Source organism: Porites lutea, chromosome 5, assembly GCF_958299795.1.
Source record: "Porites lutea chromosome 5, jaPorLute2.1, whole genome shotgun sequence".
In the NCBI taxonomy this organism is placed as follows: domain Eukaryota; kingdom Metazoa; phylum Cnidaria; class Anthozoa; order Scleractinia; family Poritidae; genus Porites; species Porites lutea.
In genome coordinates this window covers 25,790,016-25,804,655 of record NC_133205.1, presented here as the reverse complement: position 1 = coordinate 25,804,655, position 14,640 = coordinate 25,790,016, and the positions used below count along the sequence as shown (strand labels likewise).

At 41.2% G+C, this 14,640-nt stretch overlaps 1 protein-coding gene across 1 annotated transcript; it reads right to left on the bottom strand.

The window, feature by feature from the left end:
- Positions 1 to 2,106: 2,106 nt before the first annotated feature.
- On the bottom strand, positions 2,107 to 12,791 carry LOC140938490 (alpha-N-acetylgalactosaminidase-like). Its single transcript, XM_073387967.1, has 14 exons — positions 12,686 to 12,791; positions 11,507 to 11,576; positions 10,954 to 11,035; positions 10,041 to 10,133; positions 9,546 to 9,582; positions 9,363 to 9,427; positions 7,549 to 7,716; positions 6,842 to 6,901; positions 5,935 to 6,036; positions 4,831 to 4,905; positions 4,429 to 4,493; positions 3,723 to 3,780; positions 2,897 to 3,016; positions 2,107 to 2,428 (listed from the first exon to the last, which is right to left on the bottom strand). Exons 1-14 carry the CDS (start codon positions 12,780 to 12,782, stop codon positions 2,138 to 2,140), a joined length of 1,383 nt encoding a protein of 460 aa, XP_073244068.1. The 5' UTR covers positions 12,783 to 12,791; the 3' UTR covers positions 2,107 to 2,137.
- Positions 12,792 to 14,640: the final 1,849 nt, after the last annotated feature.

The following is a 14,640-nucleotide window of genomic DNA, read 5'->3' as shown; positions in this document are numbered from 1 at the left end:
ATCATGGATGCAGGTTTACAAGCACTTTTCTGGTTTCTTCTAAAGAAGAGAACACGAAATTCACGTTTGACAGCGCGTGCGATTCGTCAAAGTTCTTCTGAGAAAATGTACCGAATTAGGAGAAAAACAAGGCTTACGGTTCTCCTATTAACAGCCCTTGTATCGCACTTCACAGTCGAAAGGAGCTTCTGGCAAATTCCAAGAACAAGCGCTTGGTTTGATCTTACATACAGCACTTACTCTGACGACCAGTGGTATGCTAGCTTTCGAGTGTCGAAGAATACTTTCCAGTTTCTTCTTCCAACACCCATGTGACGTACGCTAAGCAACTGACGTGGGGCACCACGGGCTCATAAAAAACGTAACAGAACGGTACCGAAAAAAGGGCGAGCGTTTACACGTTGAAAAGAAAACAAAAATGTGGGTACGGAACCGTTTTTTATCGGTTCCGTTCCGAAAGGGGTCCATAGCCGCCTATGGACCTTTTTAGGAACGGAACGGATACAACTGGAACGGGTCAAGTACCGTTTACACGTCGAATTTTGTCGGAGCCGTTCGTCTTTTTATCCGGGCCGTTCCAATTTTTTCGGTCGTGTAAACGGGCCTTCAGTTACTTGATCGCAAAGTGTTGTCACGCTAAGATTTTCATAGAGCCGTGTTGAATGAAAAATATTTTTTACAAGAATTGTACAACATGGATAATCTTTTTCTTCAGAAACGCATTGTAAACCCCGATTCTCCCCTTTTCGCTTCAGTACACCAACGTGCCCGTACAGTTGATAGTTGCATGGTCGATAGCCGCAACATCCCGGGGGGAGTACTCCCAGAAAATTTTGGGCTGGGGTGTGCGGCACGGTTCCTAAAACAACTACCTCGCCCCTACCCTTTGGAAATTTTTCCTGACGCTTCTCTGACTGGAAACACTATTCGCAAGTAATGAATGGTCGGAACAGAAAATGCTCATTCTATTTCAGATTCCAGCTGCTAAAATCTATAAAAATGGGTCAAAAACCACGCCGGGGTACTTCCCATTTTCATTAGCCTGTGTACATTTACATGGGGAACCGGAAATCCCAGTTAGAAAAAATCAAGTGGTTCGCCCCATTCTGCTTAGGGAGCTTCAGAAAATAAAATATGGGCTGTGATTCGCGGCGATGAAATTTGTTTTACTCTTTTGAGTCTGTTCAGCTGATTTGGATATACTTTGTAGCGTTTCGTTCTCCCACCACGTCAAATTTCATAGTTTTGTGTTTATGCAAAAGATTTTCTCACCCGGGATGTTTTTGTTTCACTGCACCCCGGGCCTCCGGCTACGCGCCGGCATATATAAGCGTTATTGACTGAAAGGGAGGTCAAGATGCCTGAATATTGGCGATGTTTTTTTGTTACGTTTTTAGAACCGAAACGAAGTTCCAGGCCAATCAAAAAGCAAAAAAAGGATAAGGCGTATATGGCAACATCCTGCCATATATCTTGACCGAACAAGGTTAATGAGCTTGGTCAACAAAGGATTTATTATGGCCATATGCTGGACTTAGCCTCCTCCGCAGGCAACACCTGTCCAGGCCTGGGGTCCAATTGTAATGGACTAGTACTGAACGAGAAAAGGAGAAAAAAATGAGGAGGAGTCCACACCCAAAAGTCTAAGGAGGAGCCACTGTAGCTCCTGGTTCTCTCCCCATTCTCCCACTTGTTCTCTAAAAGTGGACAGTGACGGACGAGGCCAGGCTGGAATATTAAACAGCGCGGGAAATCCCGAGCGGGTAAGATGGGTCCATCAGAGCACAGGATTCGCTTCCCCCTGTTCAGCCGTGTATAAAATACTATCTATATACTGTTGTATAAATAAGTTAGAAGTTTAGCGCTTGGTACAGTGGAGGCTCTCGTAAGCGGACACCCTCGGGAAGCCCGTAACTGGAGCTGGCCGCCTACAGAGTTTGTATGTGAGTCGAGAAAAACGGGGTTTTGTGAAGGCGGCCGTAAGAAGAGCTGCCCGTCGCTTACGAGAGACTGTTCGTTAAGAGGGCCTCTCCCCAAAAGAATCCAACTTTTGCTATACTTTAGTTTATTCAGAAATTTTGTTCAACAAAGCATTTAAACAACTTTGTGAAAAATCGTAGTTAAGTTTCCTTGTCGGTCAGTTTAGCTTTACGCACTGGCAACGTTTGTGATCCTCTTTTTCACCGATCTTCAGTGCCTTGTTTTTGTCAGTCTTTTCAATTTCCTTTTCATCTGTCTTACTATCAGCTATTTTCTTCTCTTTATTATTGGTCTTTTTATCTGTCTTTCCTTCATCGCATATTGGAATCAGCTTGACCATCACTACTCCACTGGGGTTCACCCTGGCTGTGAACGATTTGTTGTAAACTCCTAATTCTTTGTGAGCAAACAGGTCGCGCACGTAAGCTCGTTCTGTTGTAATTCCCACCTATGAAAGCAACCAAAAATAAGGTCATCCGAAGCTACACTGCAATCATTCCTGGTGATCTCCTGGAAACAAAGAGGAGCCTGATAAAAAAACTGCTAAAGGTAATATCAGCTAATGTTTGTTTTGGGTAAGGATAAAAGTACTTTTAAAAGACAATGTAAAGAGGGCCTTTTAGACTATTCTTGGTTAGTAACCACGTGACAAGGGGTCCATGTTGGTTTCCCATGACGTCACGTGCGCCATATTGGTCTCCCAAAACAATGAAACAGCGGCCATATTGGTGTTCTTCTTGACCACTTACACGGCCGCCGCGACGTCACGTGCAAACCAGCCGTGAATTAGTAACCTCACTTTCATACCGAAGTAGCGAAACATTGCTTTTAGAGATTAGCCGTTTTATTCCTTTTTGGAGGGGTACTATAAAGTAAAAACCAAGCAAAGGTAGCTATCTAAGAACTATATACATACATCACAAAATGAAGCTTCCACATCCACAGGAAGGTCCGAGCGTATGCTAAGGAGTACCACGGCTACACTTCCGCATTCCGACAGCGGACGAGCCCATACCTCAGTAAAGGACGTTAGGTTCTATCGCCAGGATGAAGAAATACACGAACAGACATCACAGTGACAAGAAACATGATTTTTATCGCATAGAATAAGAGATGTTAATCGTCATTTCTACGCAAACGAGTGGAGATCACTGTACCGTTATTGCTAATATTTCCGACAACGATTTAAAAAAATGCAGTCTATTCTCATGTCAGATCTGGGTACGAGATTATTCTCATGTTTGTCACGGTTGTAAAGGAAAACCGTAATACGCTACTTCCACATTTGACACATTTCCCTCTTGGGACGGCTGTTATACCCAGGGGAAATGAAAAACAAAGGTTAGGCAAAATTTTGTGGGGCAAATAGGGTGCATTACGGGAAACGTGGAAGTGGCGTATAAAAGGCTGGAATATAGTCACGTGGTCAAATCTGTAGTTTGCCGTGAACATGAGCTATCGCTAGGAGCCTGGATACGAAAAGACTTGTTTCCCCTGGAAGCGTCGGAACACGTAACGTTACACTGGGTGTGTCACACTTAGCAAGATTGAATACACCCTACACGAGAGGATCTTAAGATTTAATTAATATGGCTTCTTCACAGGCCTCCTGGACACAGGGGATGCAACGTAAAAACGACTTTTAAACGCACTTGTCCCAAGTTGAATACCATGTGTGATGACCTAAAACTTGGTTAATTGGCTCAGTGAAAAATGGCTCATTGAAAAAAACGTCTGGGTACCAGTACTACTCGCTTCCCTTGCTTTCCTAGTCTGTCTTGGTTTACAGCGATGACCTCCCTGTGTAAAAAGAAATTAATTACTTAATTACCTCATTAGCCGCCCTTACCATAGCGCACAGTTAATCTTGATAATACGTTACACAAAATTGTAGATTCTAATGTGAACCCGATCACAGGTATTTTCAAATAGGATATGATCGAGATTGTATGTTTGAACTGGCTTCCTGCGTATGTTACCGTTTCGCAATGTGACGGGTGATGACGATGATTACAGCAGTATGATGGTGATCGACGATGATTTTGAATTGGTATACAATCTTAAGCCTTCAACCCCCAGAAAATTCGCCTACTTTTGACAAATTGAGCGAGACAAAGTTAACACAGTATTTTTTAGTGACATTTTTCTGCCGTCGTCGTCGTTGGTACCTAAGCTCCCTATTGATGGAGGAGACGGTGACCAGAACAATCGACGACGATTCTCAGGAGAGACGACGTCTCTAGCGGCGAGGAGCGAGTAGAGTCGGCTGCATTTACAGGATACGACAACGACGACGCCGACCACGATTAAGATGATGATGATGATGATGATGATGATGATGATGATGATGATGATGATGATGATGATGTGGAGGGGAGCAGATAGCCGTTATGATGACGATAACCGCCCAGTTTTTATGAACAAAGATGCTTACATTTGTTGACTTACGTGTTTAGAAGAATTTCTCTGGACCTTGAGTCGATGTCACGCAGGTCGTTAGACATCAGTAAAGGCTGTTGATGGGGATAATAGTTTATTGTCATTAAAAAGCGGTCATGTCTCTGGAAAACGCCCAAGCTGCTCTTGTAAACGTTGTCAGTGGTACATCAAATCCATGTGGTAGTGTTTGACAGTGTTTTTAGAAATGGAGATCTAAAATACTTAGATATTAAGTTTTTCTTCTTATTCAGATTGAGAAATGACATGTGTGCACTTTCTTCCTACTAAAGCATGGGACAATAATGTATACAGTCTAAAGCTCATACGGGAGAAAAGCAGCAGATTAAGTACTGAAACAGACCATCGTTTATGTACCAAAAAAAGAGAAAAAAAATACCCATGGATACTTACAGAAGCCATTATTGCCCAGAGGGCAAACTGGAGTTTGGACTGCTCAAAACTGAGTCCGAAGTTGCCAATGATCAACTGAAAGAAATTTTCAACGTTTCTTTATTCAGAAACAGCACAGAAATTTTGTCCGGGAACTATTTTATTCGAAAAGTACGTCTATTTATTTAAATAACCGTATGTTATTGTATGAGACCCTCTTTAAGGCGATTTTGGCGCAAATTAAGAATATCTTTTAAGTACCAAGACTCAGACAGCAAAACTTGCTGACCTAAAAATGGTATTTTCGAACATTCGACGAGGTTTAGTTTTCCTTATTCATAATTTTATACTTTAGAAGCGCTCATAGACGGACCGGTGCTTCCGTTTTCGCGGGAAAAACTTCTTCAAGATGTATCTCAAAATTCACCGGTCCGTAAAAAGACCTTGACAGAGGCCTTGTTCGGGAGTTAGTCGCTGCGGGTTATGTCCTATTTTTGTCGATACTTCGGGGATCGAGAGTGTGAATTTTGTTTGATTTTCGAAATATTGATGCAAGTTTGTCATCTCTCCTGTCGTACATTTATTAAGGTGAAACGGTCACCGAAAACGAATCTTGTCAATCTTTTCAAAAACGATCTCTACAGTAGAAATTATTGAAAATGCAGGCTTATCGTATTTGTGTGGACGCACGAAAATGGAGAAAGTCTTATTTCCATCGTTTTACCGTTTTCGTGTAGACAGCCGAAAACTATTCGAATACGCCACGTGTATACACATTTTTTTCGAAAACTAAGAAAAATTCTCCGTTTTCAATAATATTCGGATACGTGTGGAGGAGGCGTCAAACATTTGTCAACATGACTTATCAAATGTACAGCGGCTTTCGAGTAAGAGAAAGAAGGGGGCAAGGTATATACTATGCGCACCATTCCCGTCTTCAAAAAGTCAGAGCTTGCGGATACCAGTCTCGCGTTTCCAGAGGCTAGAATTCCTTTGGGTTTCCACTGGAAACGGTTGCCATCGAGTTCTAGTGGACAAAGGAAACGAAAGTTTTGGGGACGAGACTGGGCGTTTGCCGACTCTGGGTCAGAGAGGAAGTATGCGCTGCAGTGAGACTCCACTGACCATGTCTGGGTCATTCCAGTGTCCTTGGCCGGCAACGGGTATCAGTTCATCTTCATGGGCAGCGTACCAGTTGTAAATACTATACACACTGAAGAATGAATCCTATGAATGCACAATCATCATGAATTCAAACAGTGAAACTCAGAATCCCAACAAAGATTTTGTATAAACTATCTTAGACAAAATAGATAGAAAATTCATACCCCCCCCCCCCCGGCTCCCCTCCCTTCCCCAAATCAAAGATAGTCGGGATTTGGCACGTTTTGCTTTTGACTTTCTTACCCCTTCATCCTTGATTTCGGAAGGATGGGTGTTGGCTGTTCGATTTTATTCTGTCCATGATTGAAGATTAGTTTTGCAAGTAGGCAGTACTAGAGCCGAGCTCAGCGGAACCATGTCCATTCAAAAAAAGGGAGAACTTTAGAAATGAAAGTGTTGCAGATCAAAAGTGAAAGACAGAAGCTACCACTAACTTTTCGGCTCTTCTTAATCGACCAATAATAGCAGCTGTACCAAAGTTCGACTAGTATCTTTTATATGGATTATTGTATTTTAAATAAGGAAACACAACCTCGTAATCGAAAGTGAAGCTTCATACAGTCTAATAAAAGCGCAACTCCCTTTTCCGTTCTGCACAAACTCTAAAGCGAATACAAATAGGCATGCTTTAAGGTTAAGAGTGTTGCAAGGGCATTATCATGGACACGCCGTCATTTAAGCCCAAATAAGTGTCTCCAAAATTTCTGCAACTGGTTGTAGCAAATTGAACCTCGTGAAGTGAGGTTACAGATTTATGCCCGCGTTTCGTATAATTATGTCGACAACAGAAAATAAAAACTAGAAATTAGTCTATCCTTGGATTTCACAATAATCTTAAACACAGAAAAATATCCAACGAAAAACGTACCTGAATATCATAAAAATTTCTCCATAAATTGCAGTATTTCCCAATTTTCCTATAGTCTGGCTGTCGGTCGTAAAAGATTGAAATTTTGTAAATTAAACAACAGAGGACAAAAAGTATTATTACCCATTTGTTGCTTTTAGCCGTCCGTGCATAAAAATTAAAAGTTCTTTGATTACTTTGCTTTGTTATTTTATAGAAGATGGCGAAGAGAAGTATTAAGAAGTTCATAGCTTTCACGCGTGGGTCTGTAATCGGTTTGGAAAGGAGAATACAAATATTTATCATTAAATTGAAATTCACCACGGTGGATCAAGGGAATGACAGGAGATGGACAGAACTTGTGTCCCAGTTGATATCGACCCTTGGATACCAAACCAACCCATCAAAGGTTGGGGAGTCTACGTATGAGATTTTTTACGTTCCAAAAGCAAAACTGAGGGACGAGGCCCACGATTTTTCGTCCATATACTACAAGACTATAACGTCTTACTATTTGAAAATATAGAGCTTCAGATTCTGAGACGAGGACGACTACGAGTACGAGATTTAGTATTCCAAAGCCACTACAGTTCGTTAATAAAGGCAAATTTTCAGGTTCAATTATTGTGGGCAAAGCACGCAAGTATTAAAAGTTAGAAAGGGTACATTTCTTAACCCTCCTATGAAAAGCAATTAGAAATCTCGTTAGTGAGACCCGAGACACTTACTTTGATTTCCATGTAGACTAGATAAGCAGGCCAACTACACGAAAAAACAATAGGTCGACCTGTTTTGTTCAAGGCGAGACTAAACTTTGGATAACCTTCGTCCATCATTTGGGGGTTAGCGTAACAGCCATCCAGCTTGAGATAATCAACTCCCCAGTCTGCAAATGTCTAGATAACGTGTAAAGAATGGAATGAACTGCTTCTACTTGAACAAAAATACCCATTTTTAGTTTTAAGAAGAAAAAAAATTGCCAAACATGCACAGCGTGCATTCAGGCATCCCATATGAAGCCGACTTCTTTGAGATTTGAAAATGCTCATATTCGAGAGAGGTGCGGTCAAACGGAGCGCCGCGAAGGGGTATTGGGACGCCGAAATATCGTAAAATTCCGAAAATAAGCCCTGGGGCTTATATTTTTCAAAGGCCCTGTTTAAGGGGCTTATTCTTGAAGGAGCTTATATTCGAAAGGGCTTATGTACGGTGGGAAATTTGCGTTTCAAAATCGATTGGGCTAGCTAATGGTTGGAAGGAAATTTACTGTTTTTACTTCGTTTAACTTTGTATTTGAGGGCAAATTTCAAATACAAGCTCCCAGTGGCTTATATTGGGAGGGGCGATTTAACGGAGGTTTTTTTGCGTTACGAGTTTGGAGGGCTTATATTTGGAGGGGCTTATACATGGAGGGGCTTATTTTCGGAACTCTACGGTAGTCTCCCGCGACCTTCCGTGACTGCACACAGGCTTCCTATTAGAGACGACTGAGGACGAGTCAGGTCATATGCACTCCTCTTGTCAGTTTCCTGTCGGATTCGAGCGGTTGATACTTTCAATTCGTCGATGACTTCATGATTAAAATTAACACGCTACTCAAGTAGTTTAAGGCCTGCGACTAAGGCGTTTACTTGTGGAAAATGATTTACTGGCTATAACTTTGGCATAGATGATGGCGTTGAATCAGGGTTTGGCACACATAAAGAACTCACCGTCATTAACATTTTAAAGTATAAACATTGTGTTGCTAAGTCACGTGATAAGTCACGTGACCATTTTGCTAAAAATCGCGAATTATTGACCAATTGGTGGCCGGTTTAAGAAAAGAAATAGGGAAAAACAATGCTCTAATTTATACTAAATATTTCTAACCGCTTCACGTTTGGAATGACCGTCCATTGCACGTCAATAAAAAATTATGAGGGAAAACATCATTTTAAATGCCCAAATTTAATCTTGAATTATTTAAAACTTTAATTTTAAACTTCGCGTACATTCATGCCAAACGTAGAAAGTTAGGTATATTGCTTTCTTTCAGTTTGTAGCTTATTCTATCTTGACCTTGTATTTGTTTAATTGTTGTTTTTCAGTACCACTTCACTTTGTTTCGCTTTATTTCACATCGCTTCACTTTGGTTCGTGCTGACTGTAGAAAGTCTAGAAATAGAGTCTTTTGTGTGTGGAAATTTAAAGCCCTTTAAGCGTAGACAGGCAGGAACACACTAACGTCGATTAACACGCTATATATATGAGATTGTTTCAAAAAAAGACCCAATTGGCCCTTTCTATACTACTTTAAAACTTTAAAAATGTCTGAACATCGCACCGGATTAACCTTAATTACAATTCGTACTAATAACAATAAGTTACGTGCCGATGGCCAACCTTAACAAGGGGCCAAGACTACAAAAGGTCCACGTTTCTTCTTGGAGTCGGGAATTGGTAACCGACATCCCTCTTGAGAAACAAAAGAGTGTTGAGGTTACCCCATAGTAAAATCTAAATCTAAATTGTCACCACTTATTATGAACAAAGTAGAAACCTGTGCATCCTTGTTTACATGGTTTACACTTCCAGGGTATCCTGCACATGTTTTGGCTCCGTAATCTGCAGAAATTGTAAAATGACATCGTTGGAGAAAATGGCGCAGTATTGAAAAAAAAAAGCAATTAACTCATGTAATTCTCAGTCGAAAATTTTCAAGTGGATGATAAGTCTTTATTACCTGCATAAATACCCAGTTTGAGTCCTCTGGCGTGAATCTGCAAGAATTCATGACGCTTAAAAGACTGCAAAACAGTCGGTTTTTTCTCAAAATCGGTTTAGCATAGCGTGAGTGTCATACACGCGCGATGCGCCCGAGCAGTCTCGCTCTCTGTTTTCACCCTCGCTCCAGACTTTTAGTTTGACTGTTTGCGCGTACTTGAATACGCAAAATACGGACTCTTTTGCAGTCTAGTTTGATGTCGACGTTGATGCCAATGTCTACTACAATGTCTACAAAGGCTATTGCTAGTAAGGCTTGGTTTATTCATTCCACGCAATCTAAGCGTAAGCTTCAGATGTGGTACTATGTTAATTAGAATTATTATCTTTTCCTAACAAAAGGTAGCGAGCACTCTACTCATTCTGTGCTTGTTGTTTGCACTTTCGGGGACTACAAATGTGCTAAACAGGCCCTAAACAAAATCATGAAACCACGGCAAATTGGCTTACTTACATAATCTGCCAATTTTTTAATTCCACTTGGAAATCTTTTGGGGTCAGCCTGTAAACGACCATCTTTTGTACGATTCATTGCTGCCCAGCAGTCCTACGAGAAAAAATACAAGAACTAACTAGATCCAAACTGCAGGTCCACGGTTGTCAACACTCCGTTTGGCTCGTCTTTGTATCTCATGTCAGTCAAAACATCAAATAACTGCCACTGTTTATTAGAGTAAATTGCGCCAATCGCCAAGGGCTAGAAACAGCAACATGTGTTTCAGAAAGACAAATACTTCCCCCACCCTATACTAGATCTTTCCAAAGTGGTGCGCTGAGTGGCGGCAAACTAACCCAGCAGGTGCACGTGTCAGTGGTGCTTTATATGTGAATGTGTACTTATTTAAAAGCCACATATACATCAAGCCACTTTGACATTCATCGTCTATCACATTTGAAAACGTTCAAATAGATCAGACAATAAACACGAACAATTATTGGAACAAGCCGAAGAACAATCACTAAAGGCAGGGCTGGCAATACAGCTCATGTTCACCAGTTGTGGGTGTGGGGGCTATTTATCAACTATTCTATTACACTCCACAACGTCGTATCTCCATTCTACCCAACTCTATTTCGGCTCTAAACTTCCATTTCAGGCGCACAAACTTCGGCTCAGATGAAGCTTCCCCTTCACAGCCATGTAAAGGAAATTTGGGGCTCATTTCAAAGGTTTCAATCTGCGGATCCAAATCAGCTCTATTTTCCCCAATTAAGATGGCCAAATTGGACCCTAATGATGTACTGTATTTCGCCCGCTGAATTCGGAGCTAAAACGGATCTAGTTGAATCTACACTGCAGCAGGAGTCCCTTATTGGCCTCTCGTTTAAGGTACACATCATTACAGTTTACTGGTGGAGATACCTACATCAATGCATACGTACTGATACCCAGCATCTCTGTATCCACCGAAATACATCACATCAGCCATTTCCATGTAGAGCCTTTCACTGAAAAATAGTTAAGGTATGTGTCAGTCATAGGGCCGAATATTAAAACTAAAAGAATCTTCGAATGTAATAAATAACAATGAATTTATGTAGGATAAAAACAAGCACCTTCTTCAGTTTTCATGGTGTGTATCCCTATCGTATAAGGCCTATCTGTTGTTTATTGACTGTTTCACAACGAATCGTGCACACTCATGCATACGAACAACTTGTCTCATAGGACAATTTTTGTTTGTGACATAAAAAATCAAAAATGGCGCGCCGATTTTTCCTTTCTGATTTGTAACATGAACGTTTGGGCAAATTTCCTTTTCTCAGTGATTACCCTAAGGGCCTCCAAAACGCAAATAGCGCCTCCTATGTCAGTATAATAACCTTTCATTTCAAGGAGAAAACGCAATTATTCACTAGCCTGGTCGCTTTAATTTTTCAATCACTGATGTTAAGACTGCCAATGATAAACAAGTTTACCTGATACAGTTTCGAGGATCCTTCTCGCAATCAATGACGCAACGAAATCTCTCCCACGACATCCATCCCACTGTAATTAAATAAATAGGGGTGGGGTGAAGATTTAGTCAAACATTCACAACTAATAACAAAACTCCATAATCTGATTGGCTACCGGCAGCCCTGATTTAAACACAAAGTAATGGGACAATACACATCATTTCTGAACACCAAAAGCCCTAATTGAGGCGGAAAGCAAAACTCCTGCAACGCAAGTCAGACCGGCCGAATTGGACATAACGCTCTCGGTCCGTTTACTACCATCATTAATATACTAATAAATTCGGATTACACGAGCACAAGTAAAAAAGCGGTAAATGAATAAAACTGGGCGTGTGTAAGCAGTAAAATCGATCAAAGAAAATCAACGCTAGAAGACATCTCAAGACCATATTGGTGATCAACATCTGATCTTTTAGCTTATATTGTTTAACCATTATTTGAACAGGTACCAAACCCGTTTCATAAGCAAACTTTACTAAGACGCTTTAAATAACTTATGAATACACAAACAATAGCTTTGGCATGAAAACAAGGAGGCCGATATAGTTATTCTCTCTTGAGGAGGCACAAAAATGATAGAACGTAGAAATTCGGGCAAACTTTCAGCGATTTACTGATCCCAGTAATCTAATAAAACAGTATTTTGGGGATCAGTACGTACTCAAGAAAATATTTCGACCTACAACAACCAATTTTTGCCGTTGGTACAAAGAAACAAATGTGTGGATAATCAGGATAATATAATATGAGATCGATACTTTCCTATTTCTATCCCTTCATGCTTTATCAGAGAAATCAATAACTGTCCGATTGTGCAGGTATTTCATCTGAAAGCATTATCAAAACCTTTCATTTAGAATTCTAAGGAATGACAATGTTTTCAGTTTGTTTCTAAACAGGAACCCTGAAGTATGACAAGTCGCACGAAGTATGTTCAGGATAGTTTCTGGTTATTTCCTCCAAATAAACTCTGTAATCATCCGTCTTGTTTGATTGACATCGCTTTCGGGAATCAAAGTGAATACAATTCTGATTTGGATCCGCTTCTTTCAGATCGAAAGCGGCGGGCTAATTAAGTTTATTTACAGGCCAGTGAAACATAAATGTATCATTTCACCGTTGTTGCATTATACTTACTCGGGGGAGTAATTGCAAGTCCATTATCCAGGCAACGGATTTGTTGGAAGAACGAGCAGAGGATACTTACAACCACTGCTTGCTTCAAAACATTCATCGCTGTACTACCAAATGACTAAGACAGCCTGTTTTTAATTGCGAGTGAAGTCTGCTGCTGGTGACCGCATTTAAGTTATTTAATCATCTCGAGGTATCAACTCTCTCCCCTACCTGTCTCTATATGATTGATCAGTTCAAGTATTTTAAGTTCATTTTCTACGTTTGGCAGTACAGGGGCACCCAGCGGGAAATTTTGAGAAAAAGACCTGAAAACAACAACAGAACATGAATAAAGCTTTCTGAAGCCATTTTGGGAGATTTCTGGGAAAAATTTATCTGTTCCTCACTCCTAGCAAGACTGGTGGAAGAGTTCCCAGCCAGCAAGGTGCACCTACGACCTGCAACCTGACTTAATGGGAAGTTTCCTAGCAGACGTATGTCCAGACATTACTGGCTAGTTTGGGTGTGGTCATAGGGTAAACTTCAGCCCTTCCGTTTTGGTGGGAAGGAAAGACGATAAGAAATTGGGTGGCGACAGAGGTTTCTGACAAATAGCACATAGAAGCTATTCCAGACATCAAATCCCCTCAGAAACGCTGCAGTGTCTATTTTCCAGGAACACTTTCCTTCCAAGGATATGCTATTTTTTCCAAATTTCCCAGCCACCAAAAATTGGCCTGTAGAACAGATATATTGAGGAACAGATCCAATGGGTGCCCCTGCCAGTATATTAGGGTGCAAGTTACAGTCAACTCTCGCCTGGCTTGTGGTTATCCCGCTCTCCGCGGAACCTGGCTGTTAGGGACAAAATCCAGATCGGGGGGCAAAAGCTTTTGGGGTTTGACTGGAAATAACTCCCGCTACATCAGACTGTAGCTATTACGGAATTACGGCCGCTTTCTTGGTACCAAAGTGGCAATTTTATTGTTTGACTTTTAACTCTCGATAAAGCGGACACGCTGTACTCACTAGCCTGCGAGCAAGCTCTCCGGGGCGCTCTGGCGGCGGGGCGCAAAAAGGAAGGAGACTTCTTCACTTGAGCTTGCCCTTTTTTCTTCCCAGCTCTTTGGGAAAGCTCAAGCCCTCGCGTTTCATTATCAACGACTGCTTAGCAGTTTCGGTACTCGGTGTTGATAAGTTCCAGTCCCCTGTGGTTGTCCCAGTGGAATGTGTCCGACACCCGTTCGACATGTACAATACGCCCATTTCCCTCTGTTAATGCAACAGTGTGCCTGTCTTTGGCATTTTCTGGCTCTCGCTGAATAAATCTTTGTAAGCGTGATGACCCTTTATCCCATCTTCTTACCACGGCCAGCCAAGCGAAGCTGTTTCGCTTTGTCCTCCAACACCTGTTTGAACGAACTAAATTCTCGGTGACGTACAATGGACAGGGTGCAGCCTTTGTTCTTTAAGTGTCTATGAAGCGATGCCATCATTACCTTAAGTCTTTCTGGTTCATAATCTTCGCCTTTTTTATTGTTTACTTCGGCGTAGAAATATTCGAGTAAAGTGTTAAGCTCAGCCAGCTCATAATAATTTTCTATTTCATCAGTAAGTTCCTTCTCTACGCACCATTTTCTCCAAACAGAGAGCCAAAAACCAGTGCTTTTCGCAGTGTTTTCGTTTTTCGAGCAGTTTTCAGCCTCTCTATAGTTGTTTCGGTGGCAAAAGCAAATACATGTGCTACAAACGCCAGCCATTACAATGCGATTTTTGCTCGAAACTGGTTAGCATGTGCTGGTCTATCTAACGCCATTCAGAAGGCGCATTTGATTGGCTCTCAGTGAGTTCCTTTGTTTATTAACCAATCAGAATATCACGTTTCTTATTCTTTCCTGCACTAAATTACCTTTTTTCTGCGCCGTGTTACCAAAAAACTGCATTTCTCTTAGCCAATCACAATCGAGAATTTTTTT

Coding starts and splice junctions, on each gene's coding strand:
- LOC140938490 (XM_073387967.1), bottom strand. CDS start 12,782: ATGAATGTTTTGAAGCAAGCAGTGGTTGTAAGTATCCTCTGCTCGTTC. Junction 11,036..11,506: donor GATCCTCGAAACTGTATCAG/GTAAACTTGTTT, acceptor ACTATTTTTCAG/TGAAAGGCTCTACATGGAAA. Junction 9,583..10,040: donor TTAAAAAATTGGCAGATTAT/GTAAGTAAGCCA, acceptor GAATTCTTGCAG/ATTCACGCCAGAGGACTCAA.